The 17,993-nt window shown below is 33.3% G+C and overlaps 1 protein-coding gene and 1 long non-coding RNA gene across 2 annotated transcripts; both read right to left on the reverse strand.

The window, feature by feature from the left end:
* Positions 1 to 226: 226 nt before the first annotated feature.
* Positions 227 to 5,231, reverse strand: LOC126723375 (uncharacterized). The gene is made up of 2 exons (XR_007654245.1): positions 5,042 to 5,231; positions 227 to 724 (listed from the first exon to the last, which is right to left on the reverse strand). It is a non-coding gene; the product is annotated as an uncharacterized LOC126723375 (long non-coding RNA).
* A 2,916-nt stretch (positions 5,232 to 8,147) lies between these two features.
* On the reverse strand, positions 8,148 to 17,503 carry LOC126723376 (serine/threonine-protein kinase BSK2-like). Its single transcript, XM_050426760.1, has 10 exons — positions 17,143 to 17,503; positions 16,507 to 16,742; positions 16,280 to 16,415; positions 14,882 to 15,015; positions 12,074 to 12,179; positions 11,206 to 11,291; positions 10,110 to 10,298; positions 9,829 to 9,987; positions 9,327 to 9,440; positions 8,148 to 8,674 (listed from the first exon to the last, which is right to left on the reverse strand). Exons 1-10 carry the CDS (start codon positions 17,222 to 17,224, stop codon positions 8,423 to 8,425), a joined length of 1,494 nt encoding a protein of 497 aa, XP_050282717.1. The 5' UTR covers positions 17,225 to 17,503; the 3' UTR covers positions 8,148 to 8,422.
* Between the last annotated feature and the right edge of the window lie 490 nt (positions 17,504 to 17,993).

The raw sequence follows: 17,993 nt of genomic DNA on the forward strand, positions 1-17,993 counted from the left end.
AAAGGACCCAAACCCAAACTAATTCAAATTACAGGGCAGTGTGCAGAGCAAGCTCCTATACACCAAAAACTAACTAAAAAAAAAAAACCTACTTATCACCTTAAAAGAGCAGCTGTTTAATGCGGCATTTAAACAGACACACCAAGGACAGGATCAGACATCTTGAGCTTGTGGACTCAAGCATTTACATTTTGGAGAAAAAAAACTAGTAAAATTAATAAGAAAATTGCAAGGAAGCTACAGATTTTCATATATTAGCCTGAGCAAAGCTTCCTCACTCAAAATGGTGTAAAATTCTGTCTAAGGTTTATTTTACAATAATGTAAACTTCCAGAAAGACACGTAGTGCATTACACGTAGACCAGAAATCCATGCACTTAATATCACCACAGTTCAACAACACAACATACCACAATATCCATAAGATGGAACCCGCTGGCCGGCTAATCCTTGAGTTCTCCCGGTGAAAGTGAAACAGGTAGACCCCCAGTTTCAGGCGACTGTGTGTAGGAAATAGAAATCAGCTCAGACCTGTACTTTTCATCCCCATTGGAATCAACCCTTCCAAGATGATTCTCACTGTTCAATTTTTCAGACGAGAGTTTTGTAGTTGGAACCTTATCTGGTTCAGAATAAGAAATGGAAATAAGCGACTCTCGAGTCACCTCGTCAGGAACCTCCTTGCCAGGTACTGTCTTATCCATAAAACAAAAATCTGCTGGGTCTGCATGTATATAGAGTATATAGAGTCCATTAATGGAAATTAGTGATCTCAGAGGGGAAAAAAAAACACCAAAAAAATAATAACAAGTTAACTAGATATTTAAAATAAAAAATTAAATTAAAAGACATATAGCAAAAAGTATGACTATCCATTTACACAGAAGTCAAATAATCTCAATTTGATCAAATTTTATTTTTGAGTTGGAAAACTCTGTTTCAGTTTACTTGCATTTCCTTACCAGTCAAATAGGTAATCAATTTGGACTGGCGCTGCCCAAGCACGAGATCTGGGAAACCCCCATCAATTAAAGATAAGAGAATCCTTGATGCTTCAAACTCCTTCAATTTTTAAAGAATCTCAAAAAACCCAAGCAACTAATTCAGGAAATATAAAAAGAGTTGGCACCAAATGATGCATTTTCTATGCCTATTGTAACATCTTGTAGCGGTAAAAGGGGACTTTTTTTTTTTTGGTGGGGGGGGGGGGGGGGGGGGGGGAGGGGGGGGAGACAGAGAGAAAGAGAGAGATAAAAGAAGCTTCAAAGCTTCACTACAATCTATTTTTCCAACCACCCCAGGGCTGCATCTGATCACTGCTACCATTAACTGCTTATTCTACGTCACTACATTAAATTCGATTTAAACAAAGAGAACCTACCCAAGAAACCAGACTCAACCCATTCCCATAAAAAAGCACTAGATATTACAAACATTTCCAACCAAGCTAGAGGGATGAAATCCTTCATATCCATCAAGCATCAGCCATTTCTTCTTCAGGGTAAAGTGATGGAAGATTTTTATGCCCCCCTCCATTCTTAGACCACTAAGAAGTCCCATCCATATATTTACTAGCACCCAATGACTTCCGCAGCATTATTGTAAATATACAAAGTGATGTAGAACACAGTAGGAAAATAGAGATAAAAGGACAAAAAGATAAACAGAACAAACCCTAGGCTTCACCACCTAGAATCTGCCTGCAAGCGTTAGGCATCACCACCAAACAAAGAGAAAATCACCATTCTCAAATCATCAAATCATGCTTATTCAAATTGACCCTTTTCACAATTACAAAATCACTAATTTAATAGGATTTAGGGATTACACCAATATGGTAAGTACTTTATTAAATCCCTTAAAACCCTCAACATTAAAAACCAATAATTCAAATTCAAAAACAAAGCTAATTACACATTCATAAATAAAATCTTAGATGATTTTGGTGCTCCCTGCATCACAAAGTATTCAAATTGTCCCTTTTCACGATTATAAGACCACTAATTTAATAGGGTTTAGGGATTACACCAATATGGTAAGTGCTTCATTAAATCCCTTAAAACCCTCAACATTAAAAACCAAAAATTCATAATTCAAATCCAAAAACAAAGCTAATTTCATATTCATAAATAAAATCTTAGATGATTTTGGTGCTCCCTGCATCACAAAGCCCTTGGCCCCTTTTTTTAAGATTTCGAAAGTTATACCAGTTCATCATTCAGCTTTCACTGACACTTTCTAACAAGACATCCTTCAGCATACATTTTCTTACTACCTTGACTTTCATCCTTTCTAGTCTAACTGTCAACATTGAAGCATAATCAAGCTAAAACTGATCACCCTCACCAATGCATCAACCCATCTTTGAAGCAAAATCCAAACCATCATAACCAATTTTCTCTCAATTCTGGTGCCTGATAAACACTAGCCCAAACTTCTCATGAATGTGTATGTTCCTATTGTGTTGCTGTTAATGTTATCCATATAAAAATTGAGAATGTTCTAACACACTCATGTACCGAATGTGACAACCTTAAGATTTGTAAATTAAGTATTAGACAATATAATACATTATAGATCTCACCCTCCACATTGTCAACTACCTTCCAGAACAGAAAACTTTAGAACAATTTAATTCAATTAGCAACAAGTCTCCCACCTTTGGACAAAATTGAGCCTAGATAATGAATCTGACCACTCATGGTCATATGCTCATGAATCTTTAGTTTTCCATTAATTCTAATTGCAAAGTCACTGAACTTGAATGAGGCCAAATCAAGGAAAGAACATGTCAAGGTCAGTGGTAGCTTAAAATCTAAAAGATAAACTATTAAAGACATACGATGTTGACAAAGTCAGTACTAAAAACTAGACATGAACAATCATTGGTTTTGAACTCAAGAGAACTAATTCAAAATCCATAAGGACTTTACCAGAGGGACTGTTAAAAGCTAAGAAGCACAGATACTAAAAACACATGCCGTAACCATATCAATTAAAGATACATCAAAATAAAATGAGGTCTGCATTTGATAGGAATCTTAATTACTCTTTTATTTCATGGATACAACATAAATATGGTACGATACAACACAAACAGTGTGACATGGCATAGATATGACATGGCCATAGCAAGTATATGTTTGGGAGTAATAAATTGAATTCCTACCCAAAAAAAAGGGGCTTAATTCTATATTAATTAGGACACATTGCACACACCCATGCACTTATTATTTTTTTCATAAATTTCTTACTGCTATGGAAAGGGGGGTTTAAATGTAAAAGATGGGATCTTGTGGCTTAGAAGAACTTCAATATTCCAAATCTCTATATATGTCGAACATGGATGATGAGTTATGTACTTATGTGTTGTTTTGTTATTTATGACTTCAAAAACCAGATATTAGCACACTTTTTTAAATAAATAAATAAATTAACTATGTATCAACAATTGATATATCCCTGTCATATCATATCCCGAAAAGTTACTATGCACAAAGAGGAACTTTGTCTGTTCACCAGTGCTCAAGGTGAATATACCATTACTATTCTACATCTATTTCATTCATGACAGGAATTCTTCTCATTCTACATTCTACAACCACCTCCTCCTCAGGTTTTAAAAGACTTCTAAAAATTGTTCTTACAACCACCTCCTCCTCAGACCTGCAACCTCCTAGTAGAAAGTATATACTGCAATTTTGACAAAGTGAAAGCCCTTAACATTCTAAACTCTCTGATACTCTGAATTGGACGGTAGATCATATAGTATAAAACAAACCCATCAGAAACTTTGCCAAACATTAAATATCAGAATATTTTGCACTTGCATTACAAAAAAATCATAAGTCAAGCTCTACCGAGCTCCTTTTCATATTCAACATTTTAACAGAACCTCTTGAGATGTTTAAGTCCTTAAATGAAATTTTCTTATATCTTCTTTTGTTAAACAATCATTTCTAAATCATTTCCATAAACCCCCTTTTTTTGGGATTGGTAAGCAACTCACACACCCTATGAGAGTTGAAACCATGACCTTAACCACCAACCTACATATATTATAGGGGTGGAGGTGTCATAACACATGGCATCAAGCTAATCCACAACACCAACATCAAACTAGGACGAGGATAGATTAAATCCCTCCTAGGTTTAGTAGATGCTCGAACTTTAGTTTTACAAAATTAAACAATTGTTTAGCTTCAAAGAAAAGCACGAGATCTTTTCCCTTCAACCTCCTCAAAAGTCCCAATATGATCACCAAAACCGCCTCCGGTCTACCATGTTCTCATTCAATATCTTCTTGAAGAAATTGAAGAATTTCTTGGAAATCCTACAAGAACCATTCATTCTTATTTCTCTGAGAGATTGTTAAAACTCCATGGTTTAACATATAAACTCCCTTAAAAGTTCAAACCAACTCAAATAACTCCCAATACAGGACCCAGCAGAAGCCATAGCCCCCAACCCAAATGGCAATTATCAAAAACTAATTGGTTTCTCACAGTGCTCTCAAGAAGTTAGCTAATTAGAACCATCCCCATGTCAAAAGTCTAATCCGTTTTTATCCATTTCACATTCCTTGAATAACAAATCAGTTCTGTACTAAGAAAGTCTCTTATCATCAAATAGAAGACATGGGTTCAAATCCTATCATATCTATTCAAAAAAGTAATATATTCCTATTTGCAAATTTTCATACCTCAGTTTACAACATGTGTCCAAAATTCGAACTAAATTAGAAACTAAAGCAAACAACTTGAATTCTAGGAATATAAAGCCTTTGAACATATTCAAAAACAAATGAACAGATAAAACATAAAAACAAGACCAAAACATAAAAACCCAACAAACCCACAAGCAAAAAAAAAAAAAAAAATGAAAGTCAACCTCCTACAAATCAAACAAACCTTAAAAACAAATTCTTTACCAAACCCATGTTCAAAGTTTCTCCAATTAACAAATAAAAATCCCAGAAGACAAGACTCTTCTTGAAAGCAAGAAGAATTCTAGAGAGATAGAGAAGGAGAGAGAGATTTACCCAGAAAGCTGTTGGTTTTGGTGTTTGTTAAAACTGAAAATAGAGTCTGAGCTACGCTTTGTATCGTGTTTATATATATCCTTTGTTTAGATTTGAGAAAAGATATAATATTTTATTGTACTAGTAATTAGTATTTTTGAATTTTGAGACCGAGTCCGGGTGTTTTGGAAGAAAAGAGCTAAACACAGTATCACACTATTTATTCTCTTTTTTCTAGATAAAGTACTATTTCAGTCAAGATAAATACTCTATGTTCACTATGTTTTTACAATACAAATTCTTAATGCAACATTGTTATTGGCTATTACGAGTAAATAAGAGAGTAATTTAAGTTATAAATTTAAATTAGAACTAATAACAATTTGCTACATAAGATTTATTGTGAAAATATTGTAAGAGTATTGTGAACGTAGTATTTCTCGTTTAGTCAATATACTAATTTAAAAAAATTTATCTATAAACTTAGTTATAGCCTATGACTATAACTCCTACTAAACAAAAAAAACACCAATACATATCTGAAAATATAACTATTTCATTGCATTTTCGGTTTGTTCTTAACATGCATATCAAATTTCGTGTCAATTGATTGTTAGTTACTATTCAATTCATAAACTTATTTTATATGTATAATTTTAGACTACGGAAACTTAAATTTTAAACATTTAATTAATGTCATAGCTATTAATTTTTTATTTTCTAAAATTTTTGCAAGTATGGAAGATAGGTAAATTTATTAAAATTCAAAGCTAATAAAAAGATATTGAGTGGAGTTGTAACCTTGAGTTTCAACTAGGCTTGTAGTCAAACATTGTCCATACTATTATATAGGAGGAAAATTACGAACTAAATTATTTTTATTTTTAAATGTAAAATATAGTGTAATTTTTCAAATCAAATTATAAAATTAAAACGGTTATACATTCTATTTTTTGATAAATAAAAAATTATTAAAAGAGGCTGCTAGCGATACTTCCCTATATATTAACTCCTTGCCTATTTTTAGATTAAGACTTTGTTTATAAAAAATTGTTATAAATTCAGCCCTATATTTTATTAATTCAAGATCAAACACTAAAATTGTAAAATTGTATCAATTTAAAGCTTCCATCAAACTCAAGAATTAATCTTGAAGAATTCAAGTACTTAATAACATAATTTTTAAAGTTCAAAGCTTGATTTGAAATTTTAAAATTTAGTTTGTAATAATCTAAAAAAAAAAAAACAGATTGTAATTATCTTAAATATTATAAAAATATAATTAACAAAATACATAAGATTTGATTTTATTTGATTTGAAATGAGTAACAAAATAGAGGCTAAAAATATAATTGAATGAAAAAAATATTGCCGTGGGTGATAGGGTGTAGGGGGTGGTCCACTTGATATCCTTGTTGGGGCCACCTCCACGTCAGGGATAGGGACACCGTCACGGACTGTAAGTGGGAATCGTGTCAGGAAAAACATAAAATATTCATTCTCCACGTTTCCTTCACCATGATACCATCCACCGTTTTAACCAAAAAAAAAAAATACCATCCACCGTTTATTAAAAAAAAAAAAAAGTATTTTTATTAAATTAAATATCATTAAACAAATATACATTAGGAGGTTTCTCAAAAAAAAAAAAATATACATTAGGAGTATGCATCTGTACTTTGGAGATTTGGCTGTTTTCTGAGTTTTCAATAATAATAAATTTTTCTTATCATAAAAAATTAATAATAATAATAATTTTTTTTAAAAAAAAAAGATATATAAGTTAGCATTGCATCAAATGGTTAGAGATAATAAATTAATAATTTATCCTAGGCAATAGCTAGGGTTGACAGGAATGAAACCATTAACTTTGCTTTATTTCATTTTATTATTAAAAAATAAATTAAAAAAACTTTATTTGCAGTACTTGTTAAGGGTCATTAAGGCTAAATAAACCAAATCGTAGGAGAAACATTTTGTATTTGATTTAATAAAAGAATTGTCTAGGTTTATTTGTTTATAAACAAATCAAGTTTAAGTCTTATTTAGGTTTGTTTAATAAATAAGCCAAGTCCAAACAAGAAAAAAAAATCATGAATATGATTGTGAACAATAAGACTTGATAAAAAATAAAATAAAAATAAGTCAAGCTTAGACTCATTTGTGGAGTTAGTAATAAGTTTGATATGAACTTGAAAAATAAACTCATATTTTAGTGATCTTTTAATTAATCAAGAGTTGAGACAACTTGTTCAAACCAAATGAACTTGATAGTATGCTTAATATGAGTTTAATGATGTACTTGTATAGTTATATTGGATCTTGAGCTCAAAAGCTTACTGTTGAGCTTGATATTGAGCTTTACCTCAACTTGTTTGATGAATCAAACAGACCCAAACTAAGCTCATGCTTTTGGAATTTTTATGAACTTGAGTTCAAACATTATTTGTAAATTGTAAGCTTTGTTTGAAACTCAAATTGAGCTTGAATATTTGACTTTTGGTGCCAAGCCAAATTCAAACATTTAATACTTAATGAAACTTGACTTGGTTACTACCCTATCATTTTTCTAGTGCATAAGAAATAAGACAAGTCATAAAGATGTTTATATTTTTTTATAATATAAAGACGCATATATGACTTTTGTAGGAAAGTTATAATGTATGTTCTCTTCTTTGTTCTTTTTATTTGTTTATTTATTTTAAGTAACTAGTATAAATTTTAACTAATATAAGTTTTATCGGGAATTAAAAAAGTTTTGACAGCTTTTTCAATTCCCGATAAATTTTTTCAAAAAACAGATTTGTTAATGTATGCTCTAAGGACATATATTAACTGAATCCATAATAATAAGATTCTCAGAAAAAGAAAAAAAAAAGTCCTATAATAACAGGATTCCCTAAAAAAAATCCTATAAATAGCAAATAGATAGCGTCAATATGGAATCTTTTGAGAACTTATCTAAACTTCGTTGACAAAGAAACAGTCTTCTACCTAAATGGGTCTTTTCCTATAACAGATTTTGACCTAACTCTTACCAAACATAATTCCATTATACCCAGAATAGTTTGTAATTGACAACACAATAGTTAGCAAGAGAATGAATTTATAATGTGCATAACTCAACTTGGGCAGGACTAATTTTTTGCAATTCAATATATAAATCTAAAAAAACTGACTTAGATTATTGTTTATTACAAATGCTTTATACATTTCTTTGTGTGAAACTAATCAAGTGAAGTGGGTGCAAAACTTAAAAATAACCCCAATCAATACCATATATATCAAACTTGTTCTCACATGGATCTTCTTGCAAATGCCCCTAGCAACATAATGGTAAAAATGAGCAGAAAAAATTAAGAGATATGGGATTGCCACCACCATTAGCTAAAAGCCGAGAACCTATATCCGCCAGCTGTTTTGTTTCTTTGCTTCAAAGGAGGCTCCATCATTAAGCATGTCCTGAGCATCTGTTTCCATTCCAAGCTTTGAGAGGGCAAGAGCTTGCATGTAGAATGCAGTAGGCCACTCGGGCAAGCACACCTGAGATTGCATTGCATCTCTCAAGGCAAGTTCTGCTTGGCCAGTCATCAAGTATGAGAGGGCTCGCCTCACAAAGATAGTAGCCGAGGGAACAGGCATCATCGATACTAACTGTATAAGAAAAGTGAGTATGTAGTAGTTCAAGATGACAAAGATAAAAAAATTCATGATCCAAAGATGATACCAAACTTGAAAAGTAAGCATTAGTGGGGAAAGTTAGATACTGAATTTGAAAAGTAAGCATTAGCAGAGAAAGTAAAAACTAACAAGAGAAGGAAAAATGTAATGGGCAAGGTTTCCACAAGTGAGTGGTGAGAAATTGAGGAAAATTGCTGTCATTATCTTCCTAAGGTAGATATACCAATCTTGAGAAAGTCATTGGTCTCCTCATTAATCACCAAATTGATGATATGATAAAAAAGATACTTAGTGTGTGTTTGGGAAGAGATTAAAAATGACAATTATTTCATTATTCAGCTTATTTTTGCTACTATTCATAGGCCCCACTACACTTTTTGGCACTATTCATGAACTTCACTGTACTATTTCAACTAACTTTTACTTTTATTTACAGTACTTTCAATAATAATTTTTCATTTTTAGTAAAATAAGCGGTATCCAAACACACCATTAAGCTTTTTTTCAACGTATTATAAAAGAAAAAAAAGGATGTTGAGATTTAGCTTCTGTGGCTGCTATTTTTAGGTGAAAATTCTTTAGATGTATTCTTGACTTTTCCACAAAAAGAATTATGAGAACATACCTTTGAATAATATTCGATAGCATTTTTGAAATCCTTGTCTCTAAATGCAATATCCCCAAACTTCTTGGTGTTCAACATATCTTGCACTTGTTGCGTCCACTCTTGGAATGACAGCTTTACAAAGAACATATTTACAGAAAAACTTATCATTAATTATAAAAGATTACCAGTCTTCCAACTATGTAAATTAATATGAAGGAAGATGATTAAAGACTAAAGTATAGTAAAATTTTCACAACCATGTAAACTAAGCAGCAGAAGTATAATTGAAATATCACAGATGTTCAAATTACATGAAAGCAACAATGCTACCACAGTAGTCATGCAAGACAAGAATGAATCTTTCATGAGATGTTACAAATATCAATACTCTTTAATTTTCAAATGTTAAAAAACCCAAAATTTTGATGATGGCGGGCTGCTTTTACTTATTTTCTATAATATCTTTCTCTTGACAAATTACAACTGCTTCATTTTCTGGAAGGAAGTGAAAGAAACTCACTTCATTTTCTGCACCCTCTTCATCTTTATAACCTGTTTTAAGCAATATATCGTGCACTGCAGTAAGATCCATTCTCACACAAGCCTTTCCAAGGGGGGAAAGCATGGTTGGCAGCACCACTGGTGTTTTTGTTAAACCCAATAGGACATGTGATGCAACCTAGGATTACAAACATGAACAGAAACACCTCAGTAAGGCTAAAACAGATGCACAGATCAAGCAATCTCAGAATGACATAGTGCACTAATTAATTTTCAGTTTGGAGGCACTAAAAATCTCACCTCTTTCTGCTTTTGGAGCGGAGTTACTGATGAAAGAAGAAATTTGATTTCAGGTCGATCTTTAGCCTCATATTGCAAGCATTTTGAGGCCAGTTCAACCAACTCAGTTGCATCTTCTTCGGCATATTGTCCTTCCAAGGACGAATCCAGCAGTAACAACAAATTTTTTCCTCTTATCAAATCCAATGCCTAGTGAATAAAATAGAAAAAAGATGAGGAAATTGTTGCTTAACCTCGTCTTCGTTGACATAGTATTCATCCAAGTCTTGATCAAAGTCGCTTAATTAATTCAAAATTCACATGAGAGAGTTAAAAATAATTGTGCACCGTCATGAACAAAATGAAACATCAAAGATTAGTCAATCTTAGGCCTGCTTTATTTGCTAAGAACAAAGAAAGAGAAAATTAATAAGCGGATAGATAAGTCCCCTGATAGAGAAACAAAATATTTTTCTTGTCAGTACCTTTTATGCTACAGACACCAACCGTTACCATAAATTATGATGACTTATGACATTTATTATTAACATAATTATGCCACTCTCTTTTTTGGTTCATTTCTTAAAAGTTTTATTTTATAGATGTTAGATATTAGCCTTATTCTTTGGCCTTCCATGAATATTACCTTCTCACGTACACATGTTCTGCCCTTTTCTGCTTTGTATATATATATATATATATATATATATATAATTTAAAATAAAGATATTAAATATTTAATTATCATAACTACATTCATAATGATGGACAAGAATACATGTGGCTGATCATGACTAGTTTGTTGAGGATTCATAGATCATAGCCAACTCCAAAATTTTGGGACTAAAGCTTGGTTATTGTTTGTTGTTGCAGTATCCTAGCTGGTAGCTACATTCACTGACAATAGAAAGGAGTACCAAGGATATCTTGTGACTGAATTTTTATCTGCCCAGTTTAATAATTCTTAATTATAAGTGAACGATGCCATCACAAATGACCCTTGAGGAGGGTCATTTACACCACAGACATGAAGAGCAGATAATTGAAGTGCAGGATACCAGGAAGCATGATAAAGCAGAGAACAAACAAGATGATATATGGGATATACTGTTCATACATGGCTTGGAGGGATATGCTTTCCACTCAAAAGGTCCAGAAGAACAGTTCCATAACTGTAGACCACACTCTCTGGGATGACCCTGCCTGTAAAAATTCAAAACATCCGTATCACATAGAGTGGTGGAGTACTAAACTTTCAACCACCATCAGCAAAAATTTATATATCATGACCACAAGTGATGACTCCAACTACTAAGCATATAAAAGGTAAGGGAAAGTATTTAGCGCATCCATGATAACAAGACTATTGGGCAAACTATCCTAATTTTTCACCAAGTCTTGAATTTATATGAAACTGAAAATTACAAGCACAAATTCAGCATGTTAACGAGGAATATAGTGCACTTTTTACAAATTTTATTCAAATTGTCAATAAATACCAAAATTAATTTCTCCTTGTAGGCTTTTACAATGAAACTAGCATCAGTACAATTAGCCAACAAAGACACTTACTGAAACCAGATAGATCTCATTGAAAACAAAATTCCTATGGTAATACATTGCACACCTCTAGAGTGATACTTAATCGAGTATAAGCAAGTACACCATTATCAAGTCTAAGGGTTCTTCTCTTCTTGTGGGATTTACCGGACATTTATCTGACTGTCACGCTGCTTAACTGGAGATTCATTGCAGCTTTGTTTTTGGATGACTTTGAGTGCTTGATTTCATGACCTCTTTACTTTAAGAAGAATTTCACATCCTTCTCCTATTTTTATAAGCTTCTGCTAGTAAATCTTTCCTAATTCAATAAATTAACTGGCCTAATTACTACATGACATCATTGTTGAGAGAGAGAAAATAGGAAAGCCTATAAGTGGACTTCCAATATCCATAGAAATCTATGTGAAATCATATTGATGTACCTGTCCGCAAGAACTCTGGTGGAGTATAAGCCAAGTTAGTGCTATAACTTTTTCCATCTCGGCTATTCTTCATAAGACCAAAACTAGATAATCGTGGGTCACCATCCTGACATAAGAACAAAATTAAGTTTAAGAATAATTATGGAAAGTTCACTAACACAGTAACACCAAAATCACAGCTAGTAAATGAAAAACCACAAATGTGTCCATCCCAAGATGAAAGAGGCATACAATAATCAAGTATCATAAAAGTTTCAGATGTTTAAATGGAAGATTGCATTTCAATTTTTTTTTTTTAAAGATAGATTCTATACTCCCAGCACTTACAACAGTATTTCTACCCTTTTTTGACAACAGATATTGACAATAAAAGATTCAGAGTTACCAAGAAATCTGTACCATTCAAAGGACTATAGATCAACAGGTGATTAAAAGCTATGCAATGGGACATTTGGAATGCACTTCTCACTCTAGATTGAATTAGCAAGATTAAGTTAGCATCCCCATGAGAGAGCCAAAGGGGGGGGGGGGGGGGGTGGGGGGGTGCAGAGACAACCTTTGTAGGGCCGGATTGAAATCCTGTATTGCACAAGATGCAATAGCTTTCAATGGCTGAGAACGAGAGTCGAAAAATTAACTTTCAATCTCAGCCCTTGGATTAGAAAAGTTTTGAACTTTTCACTTTTGAACTTTTCTGGTTCAAGGGCTGAGATTGAAAGTTAATTTTTTAACTCTCAATCACAGGATCCAAATCCTGAAGGACCTACGGACTTCAAATTGGTTCCCAAAGGGAACAGGACCTCTGCAATGCCAACAAAAGTAGGAAAAAAAAAATACTAATCCTAATAAAGTAAAAAGGAATTGCCAACATCTATTACCCACCTTGAAAAAGATTTGATCTACAGCTCTGACAATGCCTGTACAGATTCTACAAATATTCAACACTTGAATGATGGGGACTTATGAAAAAATAGACACCACATGATTTCAACCTCCCATATCATATTCTAACAGCATCCTTCTCTAAAAGAGTAAAGTGGAGGATAAGGATGAGGTAGTGACTTGTGGGTTCAAGACACATTAGATGAACAAGTAACTTACTAATATAAAAAAGTGTCCAAACATTCATGTCCATAGTGGTTCCAAACATATAAAAGAAAAGAAATCTTAATTTCCAAAATCCTACGCATGAAAAAGAATATCATAAAATCTCATTCAATTTCCCTTCCTTAACCACTTCAATTGCCCTTTCAAGAAAAACTCATCTCAGATGTTTGTTGAACTCTTCAACCGTGAGAAGAGGAAGGCTAAATTGAGTCCTATCTATTAAAAGTTTCACAATAATACCTAAGAGATCAATATCTATATTTGATGTAGGCCTGGTCTCAAAGGACCCATTAAGTCCTAGATGGCATATGTTATCTCACTTTACCAATTCTTCAACTCTTTCCCTTCCCCTTCCCAATTCGGACTACATCTCTTATAATGTCTTGATAGTGTGGCAACCACCAAAGTTAACCAATCCCTAGTACACTTTCCTGGGACACCTTCCAAAAAGGTTCATGTGTTTGATTAATGGTTAAATTCTGCAAAGAATTGAGCTTAAATTGAGACCCCAAAAGAAGCCTTACATAAAGGAGAGCCCCTACTCAACAATACTTATAACAGCATTGTAGTCTAGCTAGATTAACATTCAGCCCTAAAACCACTTTCAGAAAAGTCATAATAGAAGCTTGGGCAGTGTGGCACTCAGGGCAGATAGAATGTAGCCAAAAATGCATGGCATAAAAGAGAGCAAATATTTATGTGTTGTAATTGGGTGACTAGAAGCACCCTGGGCAATATAATAAGACTCTCCAGTGATGCTCTTTCCCCAACCATAACCAGATGGATCATCTAACAAATTCCAATGAAGCTTTAAATTACACTAAAGTATTCCCAGTTGCAGAGAGCACAATCAAATAGGAAAAAGGATATCACCAAAAAATTGTACGACTGTTTGGGGTCACCATGAAAATTTTAACAAGATCTTCTAGTGGTCCACCTTCCCTACTCCTAGAAACCATTCAAACACTTTTTCACTACAGATAAGAAAAGGGTCACCCTGTTAATCCCTAAGGAGCTCTAAACAGAGCCCCAAAAAGTCATTGATACAAAAATAGCTGCAACAACATAGAAAATATCAACTGTCCCCCAGTTTTTCTTTTTGAAAATTTTTTAATCGATATTATCTTAATTTCCATGAGTATGATTTTGGATATGATAGAATGGAAGAGAAGAATACATGTGGTCTACTTCAATTAGTCTTTTGAGGATCCATGGCTAACCCCAAAAGTTTTAGGACCAAGGTCTACTTCAATTGTTGTTGTTGTTGTTGTTGTTGTCTCTATGAGAGTAATTTCTTTGAGTTCCTTCAACTATCACCCCACCTTGATGCCTAATTTTATAGAGGAATACATCCAACTTTAGATGCATTATTGTTTGAGAAAATTCAAATTAGAAGGGAATGTGATAATATCAGAAAAATATTTTATATCATATGTTGCCTCATTTTGGTTATATTAATTGTTCTGTATTACTTGAGAAAACTACATAATTAACATGCTTAATTTACTCAATGTAGTTTAACAAACACACAAGTCAGATGAAATAATATAGAGCCAGGCATATATTTATACAGTGTGTGAACAATCATTAGTATCCACCAATCTCATGCATTATATTATAAATTATAAAGTGTATGAAGCACAAGTATATTGCAGCTAAGATTAATCTTCATTTTGAAATACTTATTTGATAAATGCTTACCTCATCAAATAGAACTCTATATGCATTTAAATCATGATAGATTTTTCGGTTTTCTGTGTTGCAATGACCAAGTGCTTGTGCAATATAGTAGGCAACTCTCACACGCATTTCCCAAGGCAATGGTTGTTTATCCCCTATAATAAATAATCAATGTTTACAAAAGCATGATAAGAAAAGGGCAAAAAAGAACCAAAGAAGCTACATATTAAACCCTAGAACAATCAATAATCATCAAGAAAAGAGAACTTGAACTAGCAACCAGGACAGCAGTTTTTCAACATTGAAAAGAAACGAACTAATGGCACAAACAAATTCTGCATGCTAAGGGATACAAGAATATGCACAAAGCAAATCATGAAGTCCATCTACAATAATCAAATAAAAAACATATAAGTATCATCTAAGGGGGCTTAAGATATCTAATTAACTGAAAAAGTTTCAGAAATTTGTTAGACTGTGATGCAAGAGAAAGGGCTCTGATACCAGCCCCATGAGCTCTAGCTCAAATGGTAGATCCAAAGTGAGCTCCTACTTCAAAATCCAACGGATGCCTACGTAACCTAAAAAGCACGGACACTTCAAAGCCTCCGGCTTGTCCATGTTAGACACTCCAAGAAAACTCCTACATGCATGTCCTTTATGTGTTGGGAGGAAATAAAAAAAACTTTTGATTTTATCCATGTTTTTAAAGATTTGATGGTTGTTATTTATTTTAAAATTTAAAATAAACATAAAATGTCAATAAAAGAAATAAAGTAAGTAGTATGTTAACGTGTCCTTAAGGAGGCTTCAAATGGGTCTCAACTACATTAAAAAGTAGCAAAAGCTAATAAACAAATACCTTTACACTAAAAGTGACCCAATTTCATATAAAAAGTCAATCAACTATATTATAAAATTTGTCTTTAACAAATACCCTAGTGCTCTCATTGAGGGAACCCATAGAATATACCTAAACGACAACAACAAAGCCTTAGCTCCGAATTTTCGTGGTCGATTATGAATCATCAAGAAATTAGTTAGGATAAGCCACATTAAATATACCTAAAAGACATTAATTAATCATGGTATCCTCACTGTATCCTCACTGTATTGTATCTTAACTTTTCAATCGTGTCTTGTGTTGTGTCAACGTCAATGTCACTGTTTGTGTCCAAGCTTCTTAGTACCTAACTTACCAATTTTACTTTTTTTTAAAAAGAGACTTTTATAGATTTACATTGTACCAGCAATGCACTTTTTGCAAATGTGTACAAAGTGTGTACAACATTTGCTACATTTTGTGTGTTTGCACGGTAAGTTTACATCGTTAGTACAATGTAAACTAAGAATTTTCCAAACAAAAGAAAAGTACAAATTCAACAAAATAGATTGAAGTGAAGGAAAAAAAAGGCATACAGTGAAAGAGATGTTTGGAGAGAGTATCATTAGGCATGAACTCTGCCACCAAAAGCCGCTCATCTCCCTCAGCACAACATCCTATTAAATTCACCATTCTCTTATGCCGAACCTTCCCTACTCCACAAGCCTCTGTCTACACCAACAACAACAACAATCCATTTCCCATTTCAAAAAATCAACTTCTAATCTTGTTTTCAAGAGACACAAAAAAACACAAACAATACCACAAACTGATGTGGGTCAGGCCAGGAAAGCTTGGAGAAGCGCTTAATGGCAACAAGGCCATTGTTTCGAAGCTTCCCTTTGTAAACCACATTGGGAGCTTTCTCTCCACTCTCAGAGACTATCAATTCACTACTGAACCCATTTGTTGCTGCTCTCAGCTCTGCCAGCTCGAACTCCTTGAATGCCGGCACGCCATCGTTTTGCTCTAATTCCTCCTCTCCTCCTCCACCATTAGCTTCAAATACATACACAACAAAACACTAATATTAAAAGTTAATAAACAAAACCACAACACCAAAAACCTTAGTAACAAATTTCTCGAATTAGTCTGAGTCGGTCACATGTATATATTATTTTCCACTATTTTATTCAATCCAAAATCATAGCGAACATAGTTCTATTACTTACTAAATTGACGTATCATTTTTAACTACTTCTACTCGTGTTATTTTTAGTCTTTACATTTTCTAGTTCCCTATAATCAACTCACTCTTTCTTATCTCAGTCTTTCTTACAACCATGCATTGATCAGTCTAGTCTAAACTCTAAACATGACCATACCGTTTCAAACTCTTGGTAAAAAACATGAAGCAGTAAAAGGTAAAAGTAAAAAAATAAAAGAAAAGAAAAGTTACCTGGATCTGGACTGGGGTGAGGAAGAGGAGGGTCTTGGTCGGGAGAAGCTAGGTGGGCAGTTTTGGACTGAAAACAGCCCATGACTGATGAGAGCTTTACATATATATAAACAAAGAGAGATTAGAGAGAGAGAGAGAGAGAGAGAGATACTATATATAGATTGAGAGCATGTGACTATGTGAGTGAGAGAGAAAAAAAAAAGTACTAAACAGATTTTCCGGTGGAGGGTTTGGAAAAAAATTGAATGAGCAATGAGTGAGTGAGTGATAGAGAGTGAATATGAATGTGAATGTGAAGTGGGTGGTGGTGGGGTTAGAGAGTTGAGAGACTTTGAAGTTTTGAAAACAGAGACTGGTTGAGATGTGGAGAAAGTTGGAGGACTTTCACTTTCACATAAACAAAAATGAAAAAAAAAAAAAATGAAAAAAAAAAAGGCACATGATTAGCTGACCCCTACCACGTGAAGAGAGAGAGAGAGAGTTTGGATAATAAAATGAATCTATCGAAGCTAGAAAAAGAGAAAAAGAGTTGTTTCGAGAAGCAGCAAACTGTAGCATCTGCATAGACTTCTCCTTAGAAAGCGCTGCATTGCCAATCACTTTTCAATTATTTATTTTACTTTTTAAGCAGCTTTTCAAAATAATGAGTTGTAATAGTACGAAGTACAAACTAAAAGGCTAAAGACCAAACAATGCGCGCCACATGACGTTGGATTTGCCGAAGTACTGCGTCCCCGCCTGCCTCGAAGACTTCGTTCCTATCCATTCATTTTATTTCAAAATAGTAAATACCTAGAAATTTGACAATGAAATATTAGAGCACTGTGTGTCAAATGTCAAACACTAAACAT

The sequence above is a fragment of the Quercus robur genome, chromosome 4 (genome assembly GCF_932294415.1).
Source record: "Quercus robur chromosome 4, dhQueRobu3.1, whole genome shotgun sequence".
NCBI lineage: Eukaryota > Viridiplantae > Streptophyta > Magnoliopsida > Fagales > Fagaceae > Quercus > Quercus robur.